General features: G+C 40.4%; 5 protein-coding genes across 7 annotated transcripts in view; 3 read left to right on the forward strand and 2 right to left on the reverse strand.

Moving 5' to 3' along the window:
* LOC116732561 (muscle M-line assembly protein unc-89-like) overlaps positions 1–18,702 on the forward strand; it is a 444,643-nt gene that overhangs the window by 245,162 nt on the left and 180,779 nt on the right. The window lies entirely within an intron of this gene.
* Positions 1–18,702, reverse strand: part of LOC116732604 (high affinity immunoglobulin gamma Fc receptor I-like) — a 218,664-nt gene that overhangs the window by 55,041 nt on the left and 144,921 nt on the right. The window lies entirely within an intron of this gene.
* LOC116732605 (high affinity immunoglobulin gamma Fc receptor I-like) overlaps positions 1–18,702 on the forward strand; it is a 185,917-nt gene that overhangs the window by 36,881 nt on the left and 130,334 nt on the right. The gene's annotated exons all lie outside the window — the stretch shown is intronic.
* Positions 1–18,702, forward strand: part of LOC116732648 (butyrophilin-like protein 8) — a 27,991-nt gene continuing 9,289 nt past the window's right edge. Inside the window, exons 1-3 of one of the 3 annotated variants that reach the window (XM_032582996.1) lie at positions 1–396; positions 17,771–17,989; positions 18,374–18,548. In XM_032582996.1, the coding sequence (XP_032438887.1) occupies positions 18,479–18,548 (70 nt within the window). In that variant the 5' untranslated portion in view covers positions 1–396; positions 17,771–17,989; positions 18,374–18,478. Of the gene's footprint in view, positions 397–17,770; positions 17,990–18,373; positions 18,549–18,702 lie in introns of those variants that run through there. The other 2 variants (XM_032582997.1, XM_032582998.1) reach the window with 2 other exon arrangements.
* Positions 2,769–14,503, reverse strand: LOC116732657 (coxsackievirus and adenovirus receptor homolog). The gene is made up of 3 exons (XM_032583008.1): positions 14,191–14,503; positions 3,791–4,126; positions 2,769–3,676 (listed from the first exon to the last, which is right to left on the reverse strand). Exons 1-3 carry the CDS (start codon positions 14,252–14,254, stop codon positions 3,594–3,596), a joined length of 483 nt encoding a protein of 160 aa, XP_032438899.1. The 5' UTR covers positions 14,255–14,503; the 3' UTR covers positions 2,769–3,593.

Consider the following 18,702-nt stretch of genomic DNA (forward strand, 5'->3'; position numbering starts at 1 on the left):
CAGTTTGTGACCTTCACATTCTTCAGTGAGTTTAGTAAATCATTCCCAGGTGATCAGAGTCAATATGTAACCAATAACTGAGTCAATATGTAACCAATAAGTGAGTTTTTCTCTCTGACTTTACCTGATCAGATCTCTGGTGATGATTCTTTTGTTTCTGTTATTTCAGGATCTTTTTTCTGCTGTGAACTGAAACATTCCTGGATGTTTGACGTTTTCGTGTCTCTGCCTGTACCTGAGCTGCTCACCTGGCAGCAGCTCCACCTGTGTTTTCCAGAGTGGGCGGAGTCAGAGCTGCTGGGTCACAGAGTACAGAGTGTACTGGAGGACAGAGTCAAACCTGGCAACGTGGAGGAGCAGGCAGGAGGATCAGTGGGCCGCCATGAAACGCTGCAGGTCAGTTTCCTCTTTACTGCTTCTTTGAAATATTATCTGGAGCCGATCGCACTAATGAAGGATCAATAATTTACTAAATAAATGATCAATAATGTCCAAACTGCTGTCAGAACCAAACATCTACAGGATGTCGGACCTTCAGCTTCCTGCAGTAATTCCTCCGTCAGGCTGAACTTTAGTTAGAAAAACTTTAGTTGTGACTCAAAATGTTTGTCATTTTCTAGCAGAATGAATAAATCTGATCATGATCAATATGTTGATCAACCAGGAGATGATTTACAAGCAGATTTATGAAACATGTGCACTTCTACTAGTTTCACTTTTAGTCATTCTAAATTTAATACAAACTAAAATCTTTCAGATTTCTATATTCATAAACTTGGACTTTCTTCATAAATCAAACTAAACTGAAGATGAATTGGTTCAAAGTTTTAATAACTGTTATTTTAATAGCAGGAGTTATTAAAAATCTCCTGTTATTAAACAGTTTGTGGTTCATCTCTAAAAGTGATTCAGATTATTAGAAACTCTCTGCGTCTGAAAAATGTTTGTAGTTTTTATTGAACTTTCTGCTTCAGCTTCTTTCTTTCTGTTTTCTTGGTTTCTGCTTCTGTTTCCTCTGATTGTTTCTCTGGTTGGAACATTTTTCTGTTGTTGCATTTTGCAGCATTGATGTGTTTGCTTGGTGTGTTGCCATAGTTTCATGTTTTTGTGTTATCAACGACACAAAACCTGATCAGATGCAGCAATCAGGAGAAAATACAGAGACTGTAAGATCAAATCAGAAACATCAACAGATAATCAATAATTAGAGCAGAAGGAGAAAGAATCAGATTGTTCAGTTTGGATTTAAATGTTTGGATCTTTGAAATAAAATATTTCTGATGTTTAAAGTTTAGTTATCTGGTGAAATGTTTACTCTACTTTATATACTGAAAATATTACTTTTGCATTATTTTTACAATAAATTTCTGAGAAATAAATTGAATTGTCGTCTTTATAAAAAGAAAAAAACAATTATTGTGTAATATTTAAAAAACAAACTGATTATAGTTATAATATACATTTAATAATCCTGATTCCTAATAAACATGATAAACTCATAAACCTTCTAAACCAGGATTATTTACCAGTGATGATCTTGAACACATTATTTTCTAGAGAGATTTAGATTTATTCGTTTTTTAATGAGTAAAAACCAGAGGAATCTCCCACCATGAGCTGCTTTAGTAAAGATAACTGGTTTGGTTTTACAGTGTGGTTCTGGTTCTGTTCAGTCTCAGTAGTTATTTAAACTCCTGCTTTTTATTTCTTCCTGTCTGGATTCTCTGTTCATCCGTCTTCATGTTCCTGGTTGGTTGAACTTGATCAGTTTTTATTAATAAATCATCACCAGGCCTCACTGTCACTGATCTTCGGCTCTGCAGGAACTTTTATTACATTTGGCTGAACACATTTAAAGTTTTATTAAGTTGTTGAAGCTTTAATAAATAATGAATCTGCAGGTCAGTTACTGTTTATGATCTTAATGTTGGATGAAGTCGCTGTTTGTGGCTGTTGGTCATGGACATGATGTCCAGTCTTTATGTTTGGTGCTGATTTATTTCTCTTATTAATGTTAATATATTTATTGTTTTGGTTTCTTATCAGTTTAAATTAACCTGGATTAGGGCTGAAACTTTAACACAGTATTTTCTATTCATTAATCACATAGATTGAAATCTTTGAACAAAATCACGTCTAGTTTTTAGTATCTGAGTTTCTGGTAAATCTGGAAATGTGACTCTTAAACTTCCTCTGACTGATGTGGTTCTGCTGACTAGTAAACGGACCTGAAAGCTCCGAGTTCTGCTGCTGTTCACTTGGTTTCTGTGTTTTAACTGAAGGTTAAATAGTGACTATGGCTACAAACACATTTATTTCTGGAACAAGCCAACATTTTCATTCAGCAGGAAGTCAGAGCTCAGATTACAGCTTAACGTTCCCAGTTGAAGCTGAAGAACCAGAACCAGAACCGATCCACAGGGAGAACAAACTCCATGCAGACGATCCTGGTCCGGATCTAAACCTTCTCAGAAAACAGAAGCAGAAATAAAATGTCCCTGATTGTCTGGTTTGTGGAACCTGGTGCAGCATAACAGCCTCCACCTGGTTTCTCCGTGTTTCCTTCCTAACAGCCTGGATCACTGAACATTTTCCTGCTGCTCGTCTTTGTCAGCAGGAGGAGGAAACACTGGCTGACGGTCAGGATGCTCAGACAAACTTTCTGTTTGGTGTCACATATCAACTGTTTTACAGTCCAAATGCAGTCAGGAGTTATTCATGTTGAAGTTCAAACTAAATCCCAAATTATTTCAATTCATTCAAGTTGAATCAGTGAAATTTATCCGACTTTAATCCACCATAATACTGGAGAACATAAAACATTTCAATAAAAAGACACAAACATGTAAATCAAATGAAAACACAGTGAGGTCAGAATAAATATGAACAGAAAGCAGAAAAAATCTCAATGAAATAAAATTCTTCATATGATGATCAGGTTGTTCTTCATGTTTTCTTTCCACATTTCAAACATTTTTCTCTTCACTCTTGGTGCCGACATGGATCCTGATGATGCTTCATGTCTTTACAGCCTTTCAAGGCTCTTTAAGGAGGATTTTACTCAGATTATTACTAAAATTACCAGGAAACATTTTATGTTCATCAGATTCACTGATTAAATGTGAAGAACAATGAAGAACAATCCACTGATGTGAAATATGTAAACGATAAACAGCAAAGCAAAACTAATTTAAATCTCCATTAAAAATCAATCTGGACTAATCTGAAGAAAGATTTTACAGATATAATCTGATTCTATCCAGGATCCAGGATCAGTTCAGGTCTGGATCAGGTTAGAAATGAGAAAATCTGACTTATAAAGCATTTCAGTCCATGGTTGATGGTACAGGTAAAATAGTTTTATAATGTTGATGAGATCAGAAAGTTGATCAGTTGTGATTATTGAAACATCAGAGCAGGGAGGAAACAGCCTGCAGGAGGAAATCAGTTCATGCTGATCGATCAGAAAATCACCAACAGCAACAATAATCTGATGCAAATTATCTTTACAGGATTAAGGCATTCATTCATCTATAGATTAACTGGAGGATCTGAGGTTTTCTGCATTAAACAAGCAAATTGTTTTCTATAGATTAGAACAAAAACACCAGCAGAGACACAATCAGACCAACTATCAGTCCCACGGATCCGTCCTGGTTTCCTGAGTTCTTGTCTCCTGCAGACAAAGACAGAACTAGAATCAGTTAAACAAATGATCTGATCCCAGATATTTCTCTGGGATCCAGAACCAGGAAGATGCTGGTTCTGATCCAGAGTTCAACTCACTCGCCTGGAGGAGGATGAGGAGAAACATGCAGGTTGATGGTTCTGATCCGTTTAGCATCCAGGCTTCCTTGATTTTGAACTCGACATTCATATGTTCCATTATCGTTAGTCGTTGCGTTCATCAGAACCAGAGACACGTCTCCATCCTTCATCCGTCTGTCTGCCAGATCCACTCGGTTCTTGTAACCTGGATGCTGGATGGATGAATCAATCTGATCGTCTCTGTACAGAAGAACAAATTCATCCCCCAGATCAGCTCTGCGCCACTCCACAGCGACAGGTTTGTTCTCAGTAGTTGTACAATTCAGAGTGACGTTGAGTCCAGAAAAACCTGTGATGACTGTAGAAAAGGAGACAGAGCAGAGAGGTTAAAGGTCAAAGAGGACTGTGTCCTTCCATGGCAGCATAAAGTGCTTCATGTCCACCAAGTCACTTCTGTGGTTAACAGTCACTGTTACAACTTGTTACATTCGGCTTAAAGCAGAACTTACAATACACACGAGGGAGATCTGTCCCAGGAATCAGGTAAGGTATGCTACCCCATTAATTTGTTAAAATGAATAAATAAATACCCAATCACTCAATAAGAAAATAAGTTGATCCTTAGCAACAATGATTTATTCAAAAAGAATTACAATACTACGAAATAATAATAGTTATCTTGATAGATAGATCGATAACCACATTCCCTCAAAAAATAACTATGGTTACTCGGTTTGAATCAGCAAAAGACCTAATTAATTAAATGTCCAAAATTTTCCCATCCTTTTTTCAAAGAGATTATTGTCCACAAAGCAGTTCTATATCCTCGAAAAATAAACAAAGTCCTGGAAGTATTTCCCCAAGTCCCGATCCAAAAAGAAAAATCCTAACGTCCAAAACCGCTCCCCAAAAAGATACGAAAAAAGAGTGGTACCACCAAAAATCCCCAAAAAGAAAAGTACAGTCCAGATCTCACCGGGAGCGTTTCTCTTTCCCCTCGGTGGCGTCCTCTTGCACTGGCGGCGTCCACTTGCACCGGGCGCCGTTTCCTGGGTGCAAACTCCGATCCAGTTCCTAAAATACTATCTGTGGCACGGGGCGAACTTTGATAGCTGTTTTTATGTCTTTCCTTTGATTTTTACTGGTTTTAAACGTTCAGACCAGTCAAAACTCCCGCTGCACAGATCCCACGGTGAGTGTCTTCCTCACACGCCCCTTTTTAATTACTAATTTGTTTCACACACACCTGAAAACATCAGGATTTACCCGAAATCAGTTATAACCAGTGGAAATTGGAATACTTTTTAACAATGAAATCACAGCAACTGTTCTACACGACAGGTTGATACATTTACTTTTTAATGTATTTATTTAGGAAAAAACAAACATAGTGGTTATGTTACAATCCCCCCCCCCCCAACCGGAGGCAAGGGAGGTTGAACTCCAAAATAAGGCTTTAAGTTAACCACATTAACCGTGTCTGTTCCATTGTCCTGGCCTTTCCACTGAAGCTGATAGTTTACTGGGCCTAACTGTTTCCTCACTGTAGCTGGTCCTGACCACTTTGGCGCTAGCTTTGAGGAAAAACTGTCTATTGCTTTGGAAAGTGGGTGGGACCTTACCCAGACCAAATCTCCCGGCCGGAATTGTGCACCTCTCCTCCGGGCATTGTAGTATCTGGCTTGTCGGGTTTGACTTATCCCAACTTTCCGTTTGACTTCTTCTTTCATCTCCTTATGTTGCTCCAACAATTTGTATATGGGTTGCTGAGGTGATGGTGGTTTGGCTATCATCCTCTCCAATGGCCCTTGAAGTCGACGTCCCAGCATAAGCTCCGCAGGGGCTCTCCCTGTGGTTTCATGTTGAGCACTATTTATGGCAAAACGAAACTCCCTTATATGTTGGTCCCACTGATTGTGATGCTGTCCAACAAATGAGGCTATCATTGTTTTGATAGTTCTGTTAGCTCGTTCTGTCAAGTTAGATTGAGGATGATAGCTGGTGGTAAAATGGTGCTTTACCCCCCACAAAGAGCAAAAACTGGCCATCTCTTGACTGGTAAACTGGGGCCCACGATCCGACACAAGACTTTGTGGAACTCCAAAACGAGTAAATATCTCCTCCTGGAGGATAGTGATGAGCTTCTTTGTCTTGCTGTCTCTTACAGAAAACATTTCCACCCACTTTTTCCACCACAAAAAGGAAGACATTTCCTTTTTTACTGCGGGGAAAAGGTCCCATCAAGTCCACCCCAAGTTTTGCCCAGGGTTCAGTCAGCGGTGTCGGCTGCAGAAAGCCAGCTGGAGCTTGATTATCTGGTTTGTACTTCTGGCAAACTGCACAGTTCTTTACATGTTGCCACACATCCTTACGGACTGACGGCCACCATGCTACTTCTAACAGCCGGAGGAGTGTCTTTAGCCTGCCCAGATGTCCACTCAATGGACGATCATGGAAGTACTGTAGAAATTGAGGAACTAAAGACTTGGGAATCACCAGCTGATATTTGATTCCATCTTTTAGTGGGGTCTTCCTGTACCAGAGATCGTGAACTTTGTAGAAGGAGATCTTGTCAGGTCTCTGGTATCTCGGATCCTGAACCATCTCCATCAGGTCTGAGTCCTTTTCCTGAGCTTCCTTGATTTCCGTAAATGATAGGGGCAAACCTAACAAGGTTTTAGCAGAATTCAGGGCTACCTGTGCTGTTCCAGCAGGATTAGTAACCATTGCTCGGGACAGCGCATCAGGCACTACATTGTGCATTCCTTTTCTATATTGTACTTCAAAATTGAACTCTTGCAACCTCAGCACCCAGCGTGTTAACCTAGAACTAGTTCTGGGGCAATTAAATGCCCAGGTTAGTGCAGCATGGTCAGTGTAAATGGTAAACTTTGTACCCTCTACAAAGTGTCTCCACTTTTCCACTGCCCAAACCACTGCTAAGCATTCCTTTTCAGAGGTGGAGTAGTTCAGCTCTGCTCCCTTCAATGATCTTGAAGCAAAAGCAATAACCTTTTCTCCATCCAGAGTTGGTTGGACAAAGACGGCCCCCAGACCAACGTCACTGGCATCTGTATGTATTTCGAAAGGTAACTCGAAATCTGGCTGCCCCAGTATGGGTGATTCCACCAAAGCTTTCTTCAGCATCATGAAGGCACGTTGGCAGTCCACTGTCCACTCCCACCAAGCATCTTTTTTGAGTAGTTGATAAAGAGGTGTAGCTATTTCTGCCAAATGTGAGATGAACTTGTGGTACCAACCAACCATTCCGAGGAATCTCTGAAGTGTTTTCTGGTTAGTTGGAGTCGGATAAACCATAATGGCGTGGGTTTTTTCTGGATCCACCTGAACGCCTTCCGTTGATACAATGTGTCCCAGGAACTTGAGTTCTCGCTGGAAAAAGTTGCATTTCTTAAGATTGAGGGACAGATTGGCATTATGGAGCTTTGCAAATACTGTATCCAGGTCTTTCAGGTGTTGCTCGGCTGAGGCTGAGAAAACAATCACATCATCGATGTACACACAGCAGATCTTTCCCCGTAGCTCTCCTAAAACTTTCTCCATTAAACGTTGAAAGGACGCTCCTGCATTTTTTAATCCAAATGGCATGCGCTTAAATTGATAAAGTCCAAAAGGGGTAATAACAGCAGTTTTTTCCTTGCTTTCTTCTGCCACTGCCATCTGCCAATATCCAGACTTCAAATCCAGAGTGCTGAAAATTTTTGCTCCAGTCATTGACTCCAACAGCTCATGGATGATGGGCATGGGATAAGCATCCTGAAGCGTTTTGGAGTTCAAAGCTCAGTAGTCCACACAAAAACGAAAAGATTTGTCTGGCTTAGGAACAAGGACAACGGGGGATCCCCATGAAGACTGTGATGGCTCTATAATATCATCCTTTAGCATAGCATCAATCTGTTCTTTTATTACTTGCCGCTTGAAAGGAGACACCCGGTAAGCTCTGCAGCGGATGGGTATTTCATCTGTGGTCATTATTCTGTGTTCTTCCACAGATGTTCTGCCCAATGTATCCGAGCATACAGATGGCCAGGCCTCCAAAACCTTCTGGACTTCTGGAGGATGTTTTATCTTCATGGGATATGACTCTGTGTTTGGTACTTTGTCCTTTTCCATTGGCAGAGCCAAGATCAGATTTAGGGGAGAATGACTATCATGCACAGGTGTTCTGGCAGCAGCTGAAAATGAAAAAGGATAAAAGGTATAACCTTTTGGCCCTTTTACCCCATAGGTGTGGTCACCCAGGTTGATGATGGCAGAGGTTTTGGACAAAAAGTCGAGACCTAGGATAATGGGAAAGGTGAGGTTATTATCCTCCACCACAAAGGTCTCCAACGACCACATCATCCCATGCCAACCATAAATGATTGTGGCTTTCCCTAAAGCACTGTAGGTTTTGCCATTGGCAAGTGCAAACTTCTGGTTGTCAGCTGGCTTCAAAACCTCCCCTTCTCTAGCAATTATTTTCCACTGACTATTTCTCATCAGGGAATAGGTGCATGCTGTATCCAGCACAGCATTGTACATCCTGTCGCGCACCTCTATGGGAACATGAAGGAGGGAGGAACCCGGGCCTCGCTGAACAACAGATACAGAGTCGGCTGGCTTTCTGGGATTTCCCTTAGATCTTGCTGGGTATTTTCCTTTGGCTTTGTGCTGATCCACTTTCCCCCAGTAAATTTTAACACCAGCACAGTCTTTTTCAACCTGAGATCCCACCTTTATTAATTGATCCATAGAGGTGACTGTGCCACGAAGACAGCCAGCTAGCTTGGGATTGCAGTTGTTTAAAATCCTCCTCACCAGCTCGGTCTCACTGATGTCTGGCTTCCATCTTAGACATAGTGCTTGATACTCAAAGGCAAAATCTCTTAGACATTGCTCTGGCAACTGGACCATATCTCTTAACTTCTCTTCCACTTCTGAAAGATAGTCTGGTGGTAGAAAGGCAGCACAAAAAGCATTTTTAAATTCAAGCCAGTTGTGAATCTTATTTTTAGCCACACTCCACCAACACCGAGCAGAGCCTTTTAAGACAGCTGTTAAAGCTCCCAATAATTCAGGATCAGCCAGAGGCCTTACTGTTAGAAATGTCTCACACTGATCAATAAAATTTAAGACATCAGAAACTTCTCCTGCACCCTCAAATGTCGGGAACTCCAAGTGCACAGGGGGCTTGGAGTAAACCACAGATGTTCTGCTTGATGAAGGAACTGCCAGGTGAGAGGTTGGTGCTGGGAGGTCTACTATACCACTGTCTGTTGATGGCCTGACTGGAACCGTTCCTGGAGGGATGTAGGCAGTAGTTTGGTCCGATCTTTGGGGGTGTGAAAGTCCAAGACTTCCTTGTGGTACTCCTTGTACAGGTAGGGCTAAAGGTGGAGATGATGTTTCAGGGAAAACATACCTCATGGTAGAAGAGAGATGACCAGAAGGCATGGGGAGACTTGGTCTGACACTATCAAGGGAATGAATTTCTGTAGAGAGTCTAGCGCGCTTCAGCCTCTCGATTTCAGCCTTCCACTTCCCATCCCGTCGCAGCAAACAATCTACAACCTTAGCTTCAAAGTCTTTAAAGGCGGTGTCTATGCATTGCTGCAGGGCCTCAATATTTCTATCTATATATGTCCTGATGTTTTGCTCCCTATTCAAAGCACTGTCTACAGATGCCCGAAAATCTTCTTCCAATGAGGTAATCCTAACCCCCATGTTGGTTAAATCATTCCTAATACCATTAATGTCTGACATAGTGAGATAGTCTTCCTCGTCATCCTCTCTTTCTTCAACTTCATTATCTGATACATAAAGGGAGCTAATTAGAGAAGTTAATTCACCTACAGGATTCCTCCTTGTAACCCAGGCGTCTCCCTCTCTGTTGCTAAATGTCTCTTCCTGATCTACAAGACCTGCTCCACTTTCTTCCTCATTCTCATCAGCATCTCTTTCCTCAGTATGTTGTGATTGAGAAGCTATGTCATCCATCTTGCAAAAAAAAGCACTCAAAACAAATACATTCAAATCTACTATAGGATTCTCTTTAACTGTGTCATCTAATGTAGCACAAAACCTGAAATTATATTATCCTGGTCCCCATACTGGCCACCATTTTGTTACATTCGGCTTAAAGCAGAACTTACAAATACACACAAGGGAGATCTGTCCCAGGAATCAGGTAAGGTATGCTACCCCATTAATTTGTTAAAATAAATAAATAAATACCCAATCACTCAATAAGAAAATAAGTTGATCTTTAGCAACAATGATTTATTCAAAAAGAATTACAATACTACGAAATAATAATAGTTATCTTGATAAATAGATTGATAACCACATTCCCTCAAAAAATAACTATGGTTACTCGGTTTGAATCAGCAAAAGACCTAATTAATTAAATGTCCAAAAATTTTCCCATCCTTTTTTCAAAGAGATTATTGTCCATAAAGCAGTTCTATATCCTCGAAAAATAAACAAAGTCCTGGAAGTATTTCCCCAAGTCCCGATCCAAAATAAAAAATCCTAACATCCAAAACCGCTCCCCAAAAAGATACGGAAAAAGAGTGGTACCACCAAAAATCCCCAAAAAGAAAAGTACAGTCCAGATCTCACCGGGAGCGTTTCTCTTTCCCCTCGGTGGCGTCCTCTCGCACTGGCGGCGTCCACTTGCACCGGGCGTCGTTTCCTGGGTGCAAACTCCGATCCAGTTCCTAAAATACTATCTGTGGCACGGGGCGAACTTTGATAGCTGTTTTTATGTCTTTCCTTTGATTTTTACTGGTTTTAAACGTTCAGACAAGTCAAAACTCCCGCTGCACAGATCCCACGTGAGCGTCTTCCTCCCTGCTTGCGCCTTCCTGCGCAGACGCACACGCCCCTTTTTAATTACTAATTTGTTTCACACACACCTGAAAACATCAGGATTTACCCGAAATCAGTTATAACCAGTGGAAATTGGAATACTTTTTAACAATGAAATCACAGCAACTGTTCTACACGACAGGTTGATACATTTACTTTTTAATGTATTTATTTAGGAAAAAACAAACATAGTGGTTATGTTACAAACTTAGTGACTGATGAAATATTGATCCACTTTTCAGAACCTTCTGGCTTTATGTACAGTAACTGGTGACAGATTTATTATTATTTTATCTGTTTATTGGTCGCTGTTACAGCCCGGCTCTGGGCCCACGGCATGTTCAACATGTTGGCCTAAATATGTTGTCATTTTCCTATCAACTAAAAAATTACTGTTTGTGATACAGAAACTCATAATTACTTCATTAATTTACATTTTGTTATATTTTGGTCGCCATTTTTTCACAGCTGGGTTGATGATGTCATCAGGTCCAGTCTGTACTGGAGTCTCCAGAGTAAACAGGAAGGCTAACTTTTCCCCAGCAGTTGTTGATCATATTGGTTTGACTGGTGTCATTTTAGATAATGCCACACTGTGGCGCTATTGGCTGTAATTTAAAAACAATAAGGTGAATCTGGATCAATTCCCACATGGAAATAAGAAGAGTGCAGTGAGAGAGAGAGCCGAACACAACGTCCAGAGGATCTATATTTGTGCTTTCAACATTTCTCTACAGAAGACTTTGTCACTTGTACGAGCAAAACTGATTAAGACTCTAACAAGAGTTTGTTACCTAAACAGGCTAAAAATAAATGCTGTGCTGATAGTTTCTATCCACAAAGCACTTAAACCCAACTGAGGTGTAAATTTATGAACTATAAACCAATAGAGTGGCAAAGGCAACCAGAAAACTGGCAACCCAGCAACACTATGGCTGTGCTCCCAAGACAACCGCTCTAACCATCTGATCTCACGCTGCTGTTTGTGAGCACATGAACTCCAAAGGGGAGACACACTGAGGCACAAATCAATCAACAGGTAACACTTAAAAAACTTTAAAAACTTATAAAAAAAACCTTTATTGGAGAGAAAAGGTTCAAAACGAAACATCCCCTCACTATCTTCCCAAATAAGTTAAACTATGTTCACTAATTAACATCTCAAAGAGATAAAATTGTTGTGTGAAATTGTAGCTTAAATTTGAACAAAGCCCAGTTTGTTGGTGCCTTAACAAATAAAGGGAAGCAACGTAAGGAGAACTTCAGATTAATTTACTAAACATTATGGCTGGTTGGAGGGAGGGAAGGTGAGGGAGCGAACCAATGACAGGAAGCTGTTGAGCTTCAGGTGACTCTGAATACCGGGTCAGAACCAGAACACTTTGTGGATGCCAGGCAGGCTGCTGATCCCAGCCTGGCCTGGAGCTGGACCAGAGACGTAATGTCCTCTGACTGGACTCAGATCTGGGTCTGAATGACGCCTGGATCGTCTTGGCTGTTGAACGGTGCAGATCCTCATCGCTTTCAGGCTTTAGCTGCACGAACAACCAACCAGTTTGACAATAACTCCGTCTTCCTCTGACCCGGAAGTCAGAGCTCAGATAACGGCGTGACGTCTGTCTGTTATTGTGCAATAGCCAGCCCCGCCCACTCCTCACAACTCTCTTGGGCTGACTACTGACCAGTTCTCTGTCTAACAGGTCCGGAAAATCTCTGAGACCTGGGTATTACCCTAAAAGAGATCTATAAGAGATAATCTGTTCAAACTGGTGGCGAAAGCGATTCGTCTAGCTCTAACTGCCTCCGATCCAGAAGCTATGACCCTTTACAGTTAAGAAACAATCAGCTGAGTAGCCCTCGCAGCTGCATAATTCCAATAACCGCTCCTGTTAACGGTAGCTCGCCTCCTAAAATATAACTCGCTCTTGGAACCGGCTAGATTAATTTAGTGACTTAGATATAAGTCCCAGGGTCATTATTTACACTCACTAAAGGAAATTATGAAGCCTCCTATTTACTAGAATCATGTACATTAGTTTTACCTTAATTAAGAGAACTGAAAATTGATTAAATGACTCAATTAATCCCAATGTCCACCAACCTCATTAGAATTTTATAGTATAAATTTATTGAGCAAGCTTAAGCAGGGATATGTGACATACAAATCAATAATTAATTGTATATAATTCAAGAGCAGTATAATAAAATCAACATGTATAACCATACTATCCTGTCTCTTTTCCCTAACCTATGTCGCAAGTTCTGAGATGGACTTTTAGCGAGCAGATTCAACTCACGCCCAGTAGATGTTGGATCTTGGCAACAGAAACATCCAGAATCCTTGGTCAGAGTCTTTGTCCTTGTGTGGAAAAATCCTCCTCAGAATAGAAGCAAAGCAGAACGGGTCCAAAACCTTCGAAAACCCAGCTCTTTATCCCTCAGGAATCTTTGTCTTTTCTCCAAGTCTGTTGCAGAGTTAGAGATCGTTGGGTTGAGGCAGGGCCGATGGTCGAATCAGGAACCAGGGCTGGGGCGGTAGGATCTTGTCCCTTCTTGGCGGCGCGAAGTCTCAACTTCCCCGTGGCTCCGAGGTGCGGACCTCTGCTGTTTCTCAATCTGCTTCTCCGTGTTGACTCGTCTCCAGCGCCGCGGACTAAGAACAGTTGCTTCCTCTTTTCAGTGCTCTTTTATACTTTTTCCCCCCATATGTGTGTATGGGGAGCTTGGTTCCTGACCATCTGCTGAGTCTTGTGGAAAGCCCCGACGGCCCCCAACCTGTTTGCTGAGTCTTGTGGAAAGTCCCATCTCTCCCCAACTTGCGACATATCCTGGCAGCGGGACCTCACCCATCATGCTGACTTTCACGTTACAACTTCCTCTTTTTACTATAACTCTCTTTTCTATAACTCACTATATTATCTGTTACAAATCATTAACCACATTCAACCTGTATTGAAACCATTTGAATTGATTTCAAATCATCACTGCTTTGATATTCATTAAGAATTAATCGCATCTTTCACTTACTATAAATCATCAAACATAATCATTACATTGTTGTTACCATTACAGATCATTATTCAGAAATACATTTCAGAAAGTTATTTTAGTGATTACGTATACACTTATACACCTTATACCAATTTGTACAATGTGTATAATTTCAATTGCAGTCTTACATATTCAACTTAATTATTAGTTTAATCAAATCACAAGATTGCTTTATTTCTCTCAGGCCTTTATGCACCTTTTCTGCGTGTACCTGGAAAGATCTCACAACCCCATGCCAGTTTTCTTGACACGTCACCACCAGCTTGACCTCAATGTTTGTAACAATTAACTGGTTTTACAAACATGGTGGTCTTATTGTGTTTTATTGTTGTTATTATGAGGCTAATATGACTATAACGTTTCGCTACACTGTGTGTTCAACTACTCTGTGAACTAGCAACGTCATCATCGTATCATCAGTTTCCTGTTCGTCTTTTGACTCTGGATTAACAGTTTGTGAGAATCGTTAGTAAAAATGAAGGCGGATTAAAAACTCACCTTCAGCAGAGACAGAACTGATACGAAGAGCCGAGCAGAACAACATGATCATTAAACAAACCATTTCTGTAACCTGTATCCAGTGTTAGCCGTAACGGTACAAGGAGTGAAATGCGGAAGTCACGTGGGTCATGGAGCTGCAGATGCTGCTGGGACTGTCGCAAACTGTCGTAAATCATAGTGATGGGAGTTATGGCTCTTTGAACCGAATCATCAGAATGAACCATTAAGTCCATAATATAGTCCATCCGTTACATCAGGCTGGACTAGTCATGGATCTGGCATCACCGATGCGTCGGCGCATGCGTCAAGTCCTTAGACCAAACCCCGTGTCGGTGCGCGTGTTGCGTTCAGCAGGTCATGTGATACAGGAAGTGTTTCTAAATGACTCTGACGCCAAACTGTGTTTATTTAAAGCGAATCTGTCAACAGGATGCATTTACCAAAATCATTCTTATCTTTTACATCATCAACTACGGAGCCTCAAGGCAAACGAAAGGTTTGGTAGTTTGGGACCATTTTGATCTACATCAGAAAATAAAGTATTGATTATCACTTCGTTGTTGTTTCATCCGGTTCTGTTCAGTTTCTACTTGATCTGAATCCAGATTCAGCTGAAATTGACTCTTAGTTTACTGTCATATTATGTTCTGCAGGTTAAATGTTGATATGTTTGACAGAAATGAATTATTGAAATAAATCCACCTCCTCAATGCTGAGGCTTTATAGGCATCAGAATGAAGATACACCTGGATAAACTCAGGTATAAACTCAGCCAGTCTACAAATTACTGTTGCTTTTTATCTGTTATTTTATATAAATGTATTGGTTACTTCATTTTTTCTACAATAGGAGAAGTTGTGTCAAAGAAGCGTAACAGACTAAATTTCAAAATGTTGAAATTTATTTTTTTTAAATGAAAATTTGTGTTAAAAAAACTCCAGTCCTCAAACATCTTCATTCCAAACATGTTCACTTAAATTTTCACTTTATGGTTCATGTTCACATTATTTATTTACTGTATGGAAGAATATCAAATATATTTTGAATTTAACTGAAGATATGACATAATACAATATATAAATCTTAAATCTTATTGTATAGACTAAGTCATCAAATCAGGCTGTCAACTACGTTGCCTGCAGGGATTTTTAATGTCCAGCAGGTGTCAGTATTCAGTGATACAGTATCGATACAGTTTTGCTTTACCCATCACTAGTTGTCATGTCCTCAACGTCCATCGCCTTGTTGGAGTCGACATTCAGATAAACTCCTCTCCAAAATGACCACACAGACAAGAGTGCTTACATTGACTCTTTACTGAAGTCAGTTGAAGTAGGGTAAAACTGAGAAATAAACATACAAATTTTCAGAAATAATACACAGTAGAAAACAATACAGCACATAAAAGTACAATAAATTTGCTCCGGAGAAAATAATTAGCTCAAGGCTGTAAAAGTTCTTATAAAAGAAATATTGCTTTATACAAATGGCTAAATTATTCCTAGTCAACAAAATATCCATTGCAAAATTGAATACATACCAACAGTGCTTTCAAAGACCAACTAAATCGAAGTTGCAGTGTTACTGAGAGAAAACCATGCTTTGTCTTCTGCTGTCTGGTCTGCTTTTTATGACATCATCAAAAACGGCACTCTTAAATGTAGTACATAAATTCTGCCACTAGATGGCAACAACTAAGCACTTCTGTAGTATAAGTCTGTGAAATGTCAACAACTGGCATGCAACAGCACACTACTAAAGAAATAAAACCTGGAAAAGGAATACCTGAAATAAGAAACCAAAATAGATTAAAACCCATAGACAACCAGAAATAAGCAAATGTAAAACCAACCTAACAAAACCCAATTATAAGATACAAACCAAACCAAAAGTGTTTCTGAGGAGGGAGATGGAAAAGCCTCCTGTCTGCTGCAGCTTGGCAGCTTTAAAGCAGCAGAGCATCAATCAGGGTAAAACACAACACCTGCAGAAGGCCTGGATCCAGAACCTGCAAGGAGAACGAGCAGAAACCCACTGCAGCCGTAACATAACAGGCATGATCTTTGGAGAAAACTCACACATTCAAAACATTCAAACTCCTTGAAAACAACCCAGGCTGGGATTTGAACCCAGGACCTTCTTGCTGCAAGGCAACATGGCTACCAACTGCTCTACTGCAGTCTGTAATAATTTTATATTTTCTTGTTTTTAAGAGTGAAATTCACAAGCAGTTGAATTGTATATCAAGAACTTTTCAAAGGTCCAAAACAGTTCAAAGCTCCTAGAGAACACGTGCATTTATAACTACATAACATTTTTATTGGCACCAATGTTTTCTTCAGGAAAAATGAAAAGGTTGGAAATCAGAAATTACAATGTTACATATTTTTCTTAGATGTAAATTTAGCCCTAATATTAACTTCACAGGCCCTGAGACAGACTGTTGACCTGTCCAGGTGACCCCGCCTCTCGCCCCAAACGTTCGCTGGAGAGGCAGCAGCTAACGCCCCCTAGTGGGGAAACGTGTTAGAGAATGGATGGATGAATGGATGAACTAACACGTTCATTAGTGAACCAGCATTAGTGAGAATCTGAATGAGACACTTATGATGCAGATTTAGCCTCAGATATCAAACTCTAACTGAAAGAAACTACTGACACCATATTAATGTGCAGCAGTAAGAATTTCTACTGAACCTCAACCAAGCAGATAAATAAGCACTATGTTGCCTAAAGTATTTTCTCAGCCATCGAAACGACAGGAATCAGGTGTTTCAGTCACTTCCATGGCCACAGGTGTATAAACAAAGTATGTAGACATGTAGACTGTTTGTACAAACATTAGTGAAATAATGTTTGGCTCTGAGGATCTCAGTGAATTCCAGCCTGGACCTGTGACAGGACGCCACCTGGGAAACAAGTCCAGTCCTGAAATCTCCTTGTTCCTAAATATTCCAGTCAGCTGTGTTATAAGAAAGTAGAAATATTTATGAAAGACAGCAACTGAGCCATGAAGTGGTAGTTTAGGCCAGGTAGTTTTTTACCTGGCCTAAACTACCAGGTAGGCCAGGTAAACTGAGGGAGCGCGGTCAGCAGATGATGAAGCTCATAGAGCCAAGAGTCAATCATACAGACTTTAAGTTTCAGTTTAATACTGAACTAGTTAAGCGTTGATCCGTTGCTGCTTGTTATGACGCGCTGAGCGGCTAACGTTGCTAACGTTGTACCTGTTGATCGCGTGTAAAGTCAATCCCAGAGATCTTCTTGTTGTCCAAATTTGTTCCAGTCAGATGAGCCATTTGTGAACAAAATCCATTTATTCCACGATACACGGCCACAGTGTTAACAATGACTCCGCCACAGAGGTCAAAAACTTGTATGACCTTCCAGGTTCAACACCTGTCAACTACCTGTCACCTCTTGGTTCGTATACTGGGGCCGACAGCCCCATCTAGTGACCAAAAACCGAAAATACACACATTTGGCTCCAATACAGACCTCCAGTTCTTGTCTGACTGCAATGTGCCAAGAGTAAAGTTTGGTGGAGGAAGGGTCATGCTGTGGGCTTGTTTTTCAGGAGCTGGCTTGGACTCTTAGCTCCAGTGAAAGGATCTCTGAATGCTTCAGTAAACCAAGACATTCTGGACGATTCCAACTGTGGGAACAGTTTGGACCTGAACTCTTCCTCTTCCAACATGAGGAAGAGGAGTTCTAGCTGCAGGCGGTGGACCAACATCAGATTGAACCTTATGGGTCAGGAATGGATTTCATGAAGCTCATATGTGAGTCCAGGCAGGTGAGCCAAGACTTTTGGCAACATAGTTTATTAACTACAAACATTATTATCTTTTCAAACAATATGGAGACTTTGCTGCCCAGAAATGGACCAAAATGTGAAATTTTATCCTCTGGATTCATTTGGTACCAAAATACAGAAATGTTATAAATCTAGTTACAATGTATAAGTTTCCTTTGGGCTCTGTACTATATTTCATATAATTGAATAAATATTAATTTTACGTTAGACAGATCATTTGACTTTTTAGTGAATTTTACTCATAAAAACAAGATTTTCTACATTAATATAAAACATTAGGAATAATATAATTCAAATAGTAAAAATTGATTCTTTGATCGGTTCTTTGTAGTGAATGAACCTGATGGTTGTGTTTCCTTCAAGGAGCCATTAGTCCCGTCATCATGACGTCACGTTGCGTCAGTCCCAGCAGCATCTTGACTTCCGCGTTTCTCTCCAAAGTAGCTTTACGGCTAACAGCGTTTCCAGATGATAGAAATGGTTTCATTAATGGTCTCGTTGCTCTGGACTCTGTGGATCAGCTCTGTCTCTGCTGAAGGTGAGTTTTTAATCCGCCTTCATTCTAACTAACGATTCTCTGATCTGGTAATCCAGATCAAAAGATGATCAGGAAACTCCTGGATCATCAGCGATGAGTTTCATAGTTCGCAGAGCAGCTGGACGAACACAGTGTAGCGAAAACTTATAACTAT

Source organism: Xiphophorus hellerii, chromosome 14 (genome assembly GCF_003331165.1).
Source record: "Xiphophorus hellerii strain 12219 chromosome 14, Xiphophorus_hellerii-4.1, whole genome shotgun sequence".
Lineage (NCBI taxonomy): Eukaryota > Metazoa > Chordata > Actinopteri > Cyprinodontiformes > Poeciliidae > Xiphophorus > Xiphophorus hellerii.

Coding starts and splice junctions, on each gene's coding strand:
- LOC116732657 (XM_032583008.1), bottom strand. CDS start 14,254: ATGGTTTGTTTAATGATCATGTTGTTCTGCTCGGCTCTTCGTATCAGT. Junction 4,127..14,190: donor CAGTTCTGTCTCTGCTGAAG/GTGAGTTTTTAA, acceptor CCTTTTCTACAG/TCATCACAGGTTTTTCTGGA. Junction 3,677..3,790: donor TTCTCCTCATCCTCCTCCAG/GCGAGTGAGTTG, acceptor CTTTGTCTGCAG/GAGACAAGAACTCAGGAAAC.